The sequence below is a fragment of the Abramis brama genome (genome assembly GCF_963993115.1).
Source record: "Abramis brama genome assembly, chromosome: 17".
NCBI classification, from domain to species: Eukaryota; Metazoa; Chordata; class Actinopteri; order Cypriniformes; family Leuciscidae; genus Abramis; species Abramis brama.
Window position 1 is genome coordinate 1,308,188 of NC_139979.1, and position 12,833 is coordinate 1,321,020.

General features: G+C 35.7%; 1 protein-coding gene across 1 annotated transcript in view; it reads right to left on the minus strand.

Moving 5' to 3' along the window:
* Positions 1 to 806: 806 nt before the first annotated feature.
* The window catches only part of eif3ha (eukaryotic translation initiation factor 3, subunit H, a), a 77,550-nt gene continuing 65,523 nt past the window's right edge, over positions 807 to 12,833 (minus strand). Inside the window, exons 6-8 of the mRNA XM_084089627.1 lie at positions 10,467 to 10,587; positions 2,884 to 3,016; positions 807 to 1,035 (exon numbers count right to left, since the gene is read on the minus strand). Coding sequence (XP_083945753.1) covers positions 938 to 1,035; positions 2,884 to 3,016; positions 10,467 to 10,587 — 352 coding nt within the window. The 3' untranslated portion in view covers positions 807 to 937. The remainder of the gene's footprint in view (positions 1,036 to 2,883; positions 3,017 to 10,466; positions 10,588 to 12,833) is intronic.

The following is a 12,833-nucleotide window of genomic DNA, read 5'->3' on the forward strand; positions in this document are numbered from 1 at the left end:
GTGTATGTATGTGTGCGTGCATGTATGTATGTATGCATGTATGCATGTGTGCGTGTATGTATGTATACATGTATGTATGTGTGCGTGCATGTATGTATATATGTATGTGTGTGCGTGTATGTATGTATGTGTATATGTATGTATGTGTGCGTGTATGTATGCATGTATGTATGTGTGCATGCATGCATGTATATATGTATATATGTGTATGTATGTGTGCATGTATATATGTATATATGTGTATATATATATATATATATATATATATATATATATATATATATCTCAGTGTATGTATATTTATACACATTTCAGTATTAGAGTCTTGTAATCATCTCGATCTCCCTACGCTCAAAGACCCCCAGAAACCCTGATAATGTGGCATAAAGTTGCATCTACAGTTCAGATGTGGAGAGCCACCAATGATGCTTTAAAATGCACAGAAACACAGACGACTGCTTGGCAACCAACTGAGAGTGTTTTTACAATTACCATTTAATCAACAGCAGACGCAACCCTTCCATCGCATGCAATCGCTATTCCTTTGTTAGAAGTGACACAGAAATCTTTACGTACCATTTAAAGCGAATAACCTCCTGTGGAAACACACTACACCCTTCATAGTGCATATGATTATTCCCGATCCGACAGCCTCATTAAGACCACAGGCATTTAGTGCGCAAACAAGTCTGTCAAAAAACGTAAGAAAAACTAAAGAAACTTAAGAATAAACACTGGTTTACTCCTTTAGACAGCAGGATTCTTCTTGCGACTCAGATAATGAACAAACACCACAAAGAAAAATAGACAGTTATGAGAGATGCATACATTTTTATTGTACAAATTACATTAAAATCTGTACAGGATCTCCCGTCGAGCTCCTCATAATGGATCGTGTGTGTGTGTGTTTGGAGATGGGAAAGGCTGGTTTCTCTCTTTAGCTGTTGTGACCCTGAAGACCCTCGGCCATGAACAGCTTCCCGAGGTTCTGCGAGGTGAACTCCTTAATGTTCTGGCAGTAGTTGTTGATTTGTCCTTGTGAAGAAGAAGCAGAAAGAAAAAAAATTAATTATAGACGACAAGACGTGTTACTCAGATGGAGGAGAACCGGCCACACACACACAGATCTGGAGAAACACGGTAAAACTACAACAAGTCACAGATCCGTGGTTCTCCATCTGGATCCCGAGGGAACCCGGCATTGCACATTCTGAAGGATGAGCTCATGATATCAGTCAGGTGTGGAGAGACATCCAAGGTTTCTGTATTATTCATTGTTTTTGCTAATTCTGCTTAATTGATGTGGAGATAATGGAGTTTAATTGGCTAATGGATGTGTGTACCAGTCTTAGCTGGAAGGACTGAACATTGTAAACGAATCAATAGCTGTGTCCATCCAGCTATTATTATGTGCATTTTTGGATATCGCATAAAAATGTGCATAAAAATGCGCATAAATTCCAAAAATGCACATAAAGACACGTATGTGCTCAACTGAGGTGGATGCATTTTTCATTCGATAAGACGACATGCATAAACTACGATGGAAACGTATACTGAATAAATCCCAGGTGAATTTCTCAGCGTCAGCTGTGATTGGATAACTGGAGTAACCAGTGGACCAATGGCGTCGCAGCATCTCTAATGTTGGTTTGGTGTTTCTGAAACGCCGGAGTCGAAGTGTGTGATCAGAATGATCCGGTGTAATTCCCTCCAGAAGCGTCTCACACACACGAGTGTGTTCCCGAACACCAGCATCCGAACGCTAGAGAACACGACAGCGTTTACTGTGTTTCGTCTGACGCTCGGAGACACACTCGTTTATGATGGAGGGAAAAACAGCCTGAATGCAGAAACTTAGTTTATTACTGATATTTTGCACCAATTTCCCAGGAAGTGACGAGTTTATTCTCTTAAAGACATGGGAAGGAAATTATGCTCTATTTGTTTTACACCATATTCAAAGTTAAATTTGCAACTTTGGATGGAAATAGTTTTGCATAGTATGCCATTGTGGAGTCATGATGGTTATTATAGATGATTATCATGATGCCAATAATAGTTATTATAGTGTTTCATGGCTGTATGCAGAGTATCTGCCATAATCAGCCCTTCCAATTTAATACCATTTGCAAGACCTTTTCAAAACATTAAGACTTGCATATCATGACGCAAACAAACAAATCACCCTGCTCAACAGAGATATGAAAATGAACAATGAATAAATAAATAAATAAATAAATAAATAAATAAATAAATAAATATTTATTTATTTGTTATATTAATACTGGACTAAAAATATATAATTATTAATACATTTTACTTAGGGATACAAATAGCAATATATCAAGTGTAATATATTTTTGTTTTAACTCACTTTTATGGATTAGACCAATTTTATGATTTGAAAAAATTGGTGAAGTGAAAATGAAATCTAAATCTTTACTGTCGTGTCAGTTTGATTGCATTAAGACATTTTAAGAGATTTTAATGCTAATTAAGGCCTTATTTTTACATTAAGGAATTTAAGACAGTTTAACACTTAAGGATCCGCAGACACCCTGTTTGTAGTTTCCATATCACTGGTTTATATTGTTTTTAAAAACAAAACAAAAAACAAACAGTGTAAATATAATAGTTATATTCATGAAAAAATAAGTTGCTAAAAATGTTAAGCAATATTGACAGTGCAGACCTTCCTGCTTCTCCATCAGGATAAGAACATAGTGTGATAGATTTAAGACCTGCAGTAATTCCCATTCCCATTTAAACTGATCCGTTTATTGCTGAATTGACCAATTCATGGATCAATTCTTCTGGACAGAGGACAATAAATTTCCAATGGCCTGCAGACGTGCTGTGGGAACTGAGGGAGAAGAGTACCTGCGATGAGGAGTGTGTCCATGCGAGGAGGAGCCTGAGGAGGTTTGAACATCTTACTGATGTCTTCCTCCGGTAACGGCGGCTCTCCACGACTCTGGCGCTGCGTGTTCTCCTGCTGACGCCTCTGCAGATACTGGGAGATGCAGGAGAGAAGAGAACATGAATCAAAAATATCACCTGTGGAAACTTTTCATAGAGGAACCAGCAAGACTTGAGCTGTGTGAAGGAACACACACACATTTCACACTATTCCCATGACTTCTCTAGATGACTGAGATTATTTTCATTACACCAATATATAAGCCCTAAAACTAGTCTAGACAAGAGAAAGATCTTATAGAATGCGGCTTATACGAATTTAGAGTCAGATTTATATATATATATATATATATAAAGTACAACCAAATAAAAAGAGGGGATTGAAGTAAAAACGGTGTGAATACATTTACTAAACTGATGTAAATGGTTTACATCTATTAAAATGTAAGGATATCCACTCGGGAGGTATAAATAAAAAAATAGAGGAATAAAAATGAAGAACAAAAAATACAGAAAAAAGGTTAAATGGAGAAATAAAAAGGACAAACCAGGAATGGAGGAGGAAGGAAGGGAGTAAATAAATAAATGAGGGAAAGGAAGAAGAAAGAAGAACAGGAGGAAGGAAGGAAGGAAGGAAGGAAGGAAGGAAGGAAGGAAGGAAGGAAGGAAGGAAGGAAGGAAGGAAGGAAGGAAGGAAGGAAGGAAGGAAGGAAGGACAGGAGGAAAGAAATAAAGGAAGGAAGGAAGGAAGGAAGGAAGGGAGTAAAGAAATAAATAAAGATGGAAAGGAAGAAGAAAGGAGGAAAGGAAGGAAGGCAGAAAGAAAGAAAGAAAGAAAGAAAGAAAGAAAGAAAGAAAGAAAGAAAGAAAGAAAGAAAGAAAGAAAAAAGAAAGAAAGAAAGAAAGAAAGAAAGAAAGAAAGAGGAAAGGAACGGAGGAAAGGAGGGAAGATGTCATTAGTGCAGCAGAAGTGTAGTGCGACTGATCCGACATGTGGAGCTGAGGAGTTTCAGAGTCCTGGATCTGCCCTCGGTTCGTCAGCTCTACTAGTCGCCTTTCTTAAAGATGTAGTAGATCAAATTTGAACATGAAGAAAAAAAAAAAAAAAGATGAGGAATTCATATCCTATTTGAGTTTGTGCGACTTATGTCCCCGCTGAGAATACCGGCCATTTCTGTTGAAATTAGGCATATGATTTAGGAACGCACACTGCCAACACAGCGGCCGTTCTCTCTGATATTAAATGGTGATTGATGCGGGTCATTTGGTTTATATGGTGCACCGGGGCCGGAGTGTGTGTGCAGTGTGTGTGCAGACGGGAGGGATATGATCGATGACAGCAGTAATTACAGTAGATTTCAGCGTGGTTGATATAGGAGCCGTGGAGATGACCTGCGCGTGACCAAGCCTCGTTCAGGACACGCTTTAGATCTCTGTGAAAGGCTCAACCGTCCTGCCAAACGAGCGGTCTGATAAACACGGCACTAACGTCTCCCTGATTGCAGAGTGTTTTGTTCTGGGAGAAAGCAATGTTTTTTAACAGTGCTAATGAGGCGGAATATTTCACCCCAAAAATATAAATCATTACCACACCATCAAGTCATTTGAAAGCCATATGAATTCATGGAATCCAAAATGAGAAGTTTAGTCTCAGGAACAGTTCCGGAAGTAAATCTCCATTCATTTTCTCCATAAGGAAACTGATATTTAACAATAACTTATAAATGCTGTGCAGAAAATTCCTCCAATCAGAGTCAAACTAAGCAAAATGCACCATAAGATCTTGTTAGCTCCGCCCACTCCCATGAAGCACTGCGAATGATGTAATCGAGTAATGTAATCTCCCTACACACATTTTTTATTTATTTATTTATTTATTTATTTATTTATTTATTTATTTATTTATTTATTTATATATATATATATATATATATATATATATATATATATATATATATATATATATATATATATATATATATATATATATATATATATATATATTTATATATATATATTTATTTATATGCATATTTTGCAATAAATTTCATGTTTATATATCAAAAATTTTAAATGGTTTTATGTTTGTCCATCGTTTTTCGATTTGCTTATGCTGTTCGCAATGCTTCATGGGATTGTAGTTCGTTCCCTCACTAAAGCTGTTAAGTTCAGTCTTGTACCGTAATATTTTTGTTCCTATTTTCAAATACTTTTTGCTTCAAATCAGAGTTTGTAATGTTGTGATTCTCCTGGTCGCTGGTTGCTAAGGTTCATGGCTTATTACACTTCAACAGACTTCTTTTTTTTTTTTATCCTTATGGGAGAAATTAATGGAAAACATTCTTCCGGGCGACACTAATGTACTAATGTCGAGCTACAAAAACGATCAAAAATGCCTCATAAGTACCATAAAACACCTCATCTGATTTGCTTTTTATTATATAGTTGATTCTGCTGATATTAGAAGGGCCAAAAAAAAAAACACACTTTACCTTTAAATTTTGTTTGGGTTCCTGATGCAAACTAGGGATGCACAATATATCGGCCACCATATCGGTATCGGTCGAAATATGAAATTTTTTAGTGTTATCGTTATCGGCCCGATAAGATATATTAAAGCCAATAAATAATGTATTATTTCCTTCAGCTGAGACACAGATGCACACTGTTCAACATGATGTTTATGAATTGCTTGAAATATGATTGAAATCACTTCAAAAAAGGAAAATACAGTAAAGTGCAACATGTGCAGCGCAAGTCTGTCATATCGGCTACATAACATTATAATGAGAACATAATTGTGTTTGGGACATGGCTTTTAAATGGTGAGCCTTTTGTAATCAGGTTCTCAATTTATATAAAATTTTTGATTTTGATTTAGATTTATCAGCCAATATATCGGTTATCGGTTTTCCAAATATAAAGAATTATCGGTTATCGGTATCGTCCAAAACGTTCATATCAGTGCATCCCTATGGAAAACTACTGAATGTTTAGGGTTTTCCTCATTTTTGGAGCTAAACAACTTTCACATGACAATCAGTGGCTGTGATTTCGCAGGGTTCGCACAGATACTGTAAAATGACATTCCAGAACTCAAGGACTTTTAAAGCACAACAATCAGAGATCTCACTTATCTAACAGTATCTTTATTATCCTTCAAACTCTAAAAAAGGTAAATAGATAAAAATAAACACAAAGGTACAAATAAAGTGCGGCACATGCATTGCCTGGTTATTTTAACCATTGAAAGGATTCTATGACAAAGATATCGCTTTCCTTATTCAAACTGATTTTTTTCTTCTCATGAATATATTTCTCCTGAAGAATGAACGCTGTATCATATACTTGGATATTTATATGAGCAATATCGCGCTTAGCAATGTAAAACGGCTCTCTCTCTATATCAGATGGGCTGCAGCGCTAATTTAACATCAATATAAAATAATAATGATAATCAAATAAAATAAGTGTCAAGATCTTGGAACTGATTTCAACTTGACAGCTCAACAATAAACCATGAGAAAACATGAGATCAAGAATGTGAACTTGCAACAGAACACATTATTTTACATTTGATTTATTTCTACATAACTTCAGGATATGTTGGTGTGCCTTAAGCCTTTATTTACTACTTAAATTATGACTACATTATGTAATTATTTGTCCCATTTTTTATTTAAATAATTTAGCACTTTTAAAACTTTAAATGCCATAAATTGTGTATGACAGATAGGATTATAATTTATTTATGTTTAATATTTATAAACGATAAATTAATAAATAACATGAATTATAATTTATGAATTAATCTGTCTAATAACGTCTACAAATATAATAGTTACCTGTCTACCAAGCTCTGACAATGTTTATTATATTAAGAGAGTATCCAAATGTAAAAACCAAAAACCAATAGGTCTATACTTTTAAAAGCACGGACGTGTCTGTCAATGCACGCTGCTTTAAATCAGAAGTCCACTGCACCGCGCGAGCAAATGAAACTGTAGTTCGCCTTACGTTCATCATTAGTTACTGGACAGACCCATTGATACCTATTTTCATATCTGGAGTGGACGTGAGCTCAACATGGTTTTAAAAACCGCACATTACGCCCATTTACAGCCACTGATCTATATAACGACCTAATATAATTTTTGCAATGTTTCACGGTGTGTGTGTGTGTGTGTGTGTGTGTGTGAAACGTTGAGGTATTCTAACACACACTATAAAAACTGTTGTATTCGTGTTTTCTGGTGGGATTCTCAATGGAATTTGTCTGAGATCCTCCGGCCTTGCTTCTTGGGAGAGATTCCCTGAGAACTGCTCAGGAAGATCTCCTGGCCGTGATTAAAGCATTTAAAGGACATTTGCAGAAGTCTGTTTGTCGATTATTCCTGCGCAGGAAGCTAGTTTAGGAATGAAGCCAGTTTAAGGAATTGGGTGTCGATTTGTAGACGCCCCAGATAAAGGTATTGGTGTCGATTTGGAGACGCCCCAGATAGTTAGGTTTAGGGAAAAATCTACCACACAACATACAACACAAAGTACCTCACGCGGGAAACACTTAACGTAACGCGTAAATGCGCATAACTAGCATAAAATCAAGCAAGCAAGTGCGCATAGCCCACGAAGTGTTGGCGAAATAACATTAGCGGACCGGAGGAAATAATATTGAATGTTTTACAGAAATCTTCTCGCACAAAAATTCAAGCACGTTCAAGGACCTGCATCTGTGTGTGTGTTTATTTTCAAGAACTTTCAACGGCCTTGATTTTTATTTTTTTTCAGATTCTCAAACTTTCAAGGATTTCAAGGGCCCGTGGGAACCCTGCAAGCATAAGCACCTTGTATGAACCCTGGCTGAACCATTCCTTTAAAGCCTTTTGTATTTTATCCAGACATTTCTTAGTAAATAACACTCTCCATTGAGCTTTGTTCTCTTTAATGAACGACCGTAGTCTCTGTTCGCTGCTGAAGACAATCTCCACGGTGGAAACCAAACACAGACACACACTTTGACAAATGTGCAGCCGTTTCCGTCACATTCCCAGCGTTCAGTGTTGTCTGATTTCAGGGGTGGCCTCTCTTCAAATGATCCTGTTGTACTTGCATAAGGCCAGATATAAAGCGACTCGAAGCCTCCCGTTGTGATTCACGCTCCTCGTTCTGTTTTCAGAACTCATGTTTACAAAATGCCAGCAATGCAAAAGCCTGTAAATGTCAAGAACATTCTGGCCAATTTGTCAGCCTGGCGAAATGGATGAAATTATGAATCTGAAGCGAGTTGGGATTGTAAATTAGATGGCCATCCTGAACCCTAAATAACATCTATTGAGTGGTTTTATCTCAGGCAGAGCGACAGCAGACATTAATGGTGCAAGTATGCAGCAGATTTCCATGCCTCCATCATATATTTTGGATCAAATATATAATTCACAATGTCAAAGATGGAAATCACAGTTTTCTTATTATATAAGATTTAAGTGACATGAGGGGGACTTTTGAAATAATTTCACTACTTAATTTGTCAATATATAGTGTTTCTTATTTCGATTAGAGCGAGAGAGAAAAAGATTCTTGGGAATATTGTTTTAAATGATCTATTAATAGCAGTGTTTTTTGTATTTATATACCATTATAGTATTTAAAAATATATTGAAATATTTTATATTTTCAGTTTTCATTGTCATTTAAGTTTTACTAATTATGTGCTTTTGTCATTTTTTTTTACTAGGTTTTCATATTTCTATTTAGCTTTAAATTTATTTTTAACTTCAGTTTGAAGTTTTAGTCATTTAATACATTTGAGTACTTATTATACAACTTATTTTATTTCAGTTAGTAGTCCAGGCAACATTTCTAATTCAAGATTTTTAAGTTTATCTCTTCTCTTTTAATCTATCTGCATTTTATTTCAATGAAAATGGTTAATAGGTTTAAGTTAACAACAACAGCACTGATATGTCTTTTCCTGCATCCTCAATATCACTTTCTAGCCTGTTTTATGACGACATCCTTCAGGAAGTGACTTTTTTTACCGATGCGTGTAAATTGTGACACTTCATTATAAATAATGAAGCTTGCGTGTCTGAGCTTGACCAGATCATATTTCTGAAAGTCTGTTATATAGGAATGATGTAGACTTCAAGTCTTTCCCCCTTTTCTCACTTTGTTTTTTCCTTTTGTAAAGTATTGACCACGTAATGCGCACAGCAAACACTGAATTTATTCATATCAAAGCCTCTGCACTTCCTTCCAGAGGATACGTGCATCCAATCAAACTCTTCTAGACCTGCGCTCTCGTGATTATATATTTCAGCCTCTCTAAACTGAAAAAGCATGCAATTCATGCGAGAGAGATGATAAAGAGATAGAGAGAGATATAGAGAGATAGATAGATATATAGAGAGAGATATATAGAGATAGATAGATAGATAGATAGATGACAGACAGATTATAGATAGATAGATAGATAGATAGATAGAGAAGGATGACAGATAGATGACAGACAGATTATAGATAGATAGAGATAGATAGAGACAGATAGATAAATAGATGACAGACAGATTACAGATAGAAAGACAGACAGACAGACAGACAGACAGACAGATAGATAGCAGAGAAGGACAGTAACGGAGTACATTTACTTGAGTACAGTACTTAAGTACAATTTTGAGGGATCTGTACTTTACTTGAGTATCATTTTTGGGGAGTACTCATGACTTTACTCAAGTACATTTGAGAGGCAAATATTGTACTCTTTACTCCACTACATTTCTATCCATAACCGTGAGTACCCGTTACTTCTAAAAAAAAAAGAAAAAAAGAAAAAAGAAACATCTCGGAAACCCTCAATTTGCTGTTTCCCTCTCAAACGTGATTGGATTGTGCAGGCACCACTGATTGGGACAGCCTATCAGCAATCACCTTCAGCTTTCCGCCAAAGTCAACTCCATGGTCAGATTTAGATAAGAGACGAAACCATGGACGAAACAATGGATGAAGACGCAGCAGGTCCATCCCGGGAATGTGCCAACCCGTGGCCCCACCTCGCCAGACTATTTCAATTTTCTGAACAAGTTAATGATAGTTTTCGCTTCAAGTGTTTGCTGTGTTTACCAGTGTAAGCACTGTGGCAGTAGTAATGCAATATTTAGAAAATGTACTCTTGTACTCTTGATACTCAAGTACTTTTAAAAACAAGTACTTCAGTACTTTTACTTAAGTAGACATCTGACTGTAGTACTTTTACTTGTACTTGAGTAAAATTTAGCAAGGGGTATCTGTACTTTTACTCAAGTAATGAAGCTGTGTACTCTGTCCGCCTCTGATAGATAGATACAGACAGATAAATAGATAGAAAAATACAGTAGATAGATAAATAGATAGAATGAGACAGACAGACAGACAGACAGACAGATAGATAGATTTATTTAATGCCATGTCAGCATCTAAGGATATTTTCATGGCAAAAATTCAATTACAAAAATACAAATCTAAAAGAGGAGGAGATGGTGTAAAAGAGAAGGATGATGCGACTGTACCTGCTGCTTCTGCTGGGTTTGTTTGCTGAGGTTACGACAGTACGTGTTGTACTTGACGATGTCTTGGTTGGCGTCGTCCACGCGGTCCATCAGCAGCTGGAGGCTCTTCTCCAGGTGGTTACTACGGCAACAGATTGACAGATAGTTTAGTCCAGCAAAGTTTGCGTAGTAAACGGCTGACTGCACATCAAAGCGTAATTGCTCCACAGCGATCATTTTCTAAATTAGAAACCCAAGAAGACAGACGCATGATGTGCCTGATAAGGACGACTATCTGCTCTGCATTTACACGGTTCAGAGAGACGTCTAATCGTAGCATGTGCCACCAAACATGATATACCGGCTCTGTTCCAAAACCTATTAGGCTGCCTATGTAGGGAGCGCATTAAAGGGCTGTGCTGAAACAAAGCCTGCTCCAACAACTAAGTGTGCATGCATGCTTCTCCAGAGAAAGCAATCCCATAATGCACTTCCCAGGTATTTCAGACCGTTTTCTGACCCAAGTTGCTGCTTATGTAGTGTGTTCCAAATTGGTCACTTATGAGGCAATACACTTAAAACTAAAAAGGGATTTTTTGCAGCAATGCCAGAGAACGTTCTTAAAATAGTGTGGAGAACATTTTAAAACCTTTTTTCCACTATAATGAATCTTGTGTGTAATGGAAAGCTTCCATGGTTACAAGTTCTCTATGGAAGCGAAGCGCCGATGCCAATAAGGAATGTTTATTTTTAAGAGAGCATTAGGGGTGTGCTATATATATTATATATATATATATATATATATATATATATATATATATATATATATATATATAGATTCTGATAATATCATGATTGTTGTTTTAACGATGTGTGATCTGACATTATGGAGTATGTCTCTCACTTCACAGAAACACATCTAGAGAGCGCACACATACACTATGTGATGTAGTCTAGTAGGTTACACTAGTGCGCTTCAGCATTTAGACTATTAAAATGCATTTATAACGCCCTCAATATTCAAGATAAGGGGCAAAAATACCTTATTTATTTTTATAATTTAATAGTTAATCAATATCACAAGAAGAGTGCCGTTTTTTTCTCTAAATATCAGCATGATTACAAATGTGATTTTGAACAGTTCAATAAACAGGTTAATATTTAGTGACTTACATTTTAGACACAATATCGCCTGTTTTTTGCTCTCTTTCGCCAACGAAAATCGTTCCAAACAAAGACACAGGACTGTTTCGCGTCTCTGAGCGACACGGCGGTGTTTCATTACTGAATGAATGAATTGGTTGAATGAATGATTCAATGACTCATTAAGTTCCTGAATGAATCAGCCGTTTGAATGAATCGGTTGAAACTCAATGACTGCCCCCTACTGGCGGTTTTAATGTGATGCAGTATCTTGTCATTTTTTAAATCATTTCAAAGAATTTGACACAAAAGATGATGCATACATATAATTAGGTTAAAAAATGGCCGTATATGAATACACCACACAGAATATGAATATCATCCAAAACTTTGGGAGTCTGCCGTCCAAAACATCTAAAACATCATCTAATTAATAATTTATTGTTATCGATAAAATCCCAGATAATATTGATATATTATTATTTTTGTCAATATCACACACTCCTAGAGCTCAGCAGGGTTTGGACAGAGCCATTTCACCTCGTACTGTAATTCCCCAAAGGTCTAGAGAATCGCTTTATTAATCAAGATTAGGCTTCCGAAGAAAAAGTCATTTCCATTTTTATTTGGGGATAACGTGCCTTGGAGAACATTCTGGAGTGTTAGGAAAGAGATGACATCCGTCCACATAAAACACCTTGAAGATAGTGTAACAGTCACACATTAGAGTTAAAATGTTTAAATGATAGCACTAAAAGATCTAGTTAACATCAATCAATGCATCATTGTTTAATCATTATGTTCCCATCATATATACTGGATAAAATATTAAATTCATAATGTCACAGATGGAACATCACATTTAGTTTTCTTGCAATATAAGAATTAAGTGAACATAAGGGAGACTTTTGAAATAAATTTCACTACTTTTGTCAATATTCCAAGTGTTTATTTTGACTAGAGCGAGAAAAAAAACGTTTATTGGGAATAGTTTTAATTGATCTATTAATAGCAGTGTTATTTTTGTATTATTTATATACTATTATAGTATTTAATAATATATTGAATTAGCTTTTATACGTTTATAATTTCAGTTTTCATTTTAATTTCAGTTTTACAAATTTTATTGTATGCTTTTGTCATTTTTACTAGTTAATTATATTTCTATTTAGCTTTAATTTATTTTTTACCAGTTTTAGGTTCAATCATTTTAGAACTTCAACAAACTTATTTCAGTTTTGTATC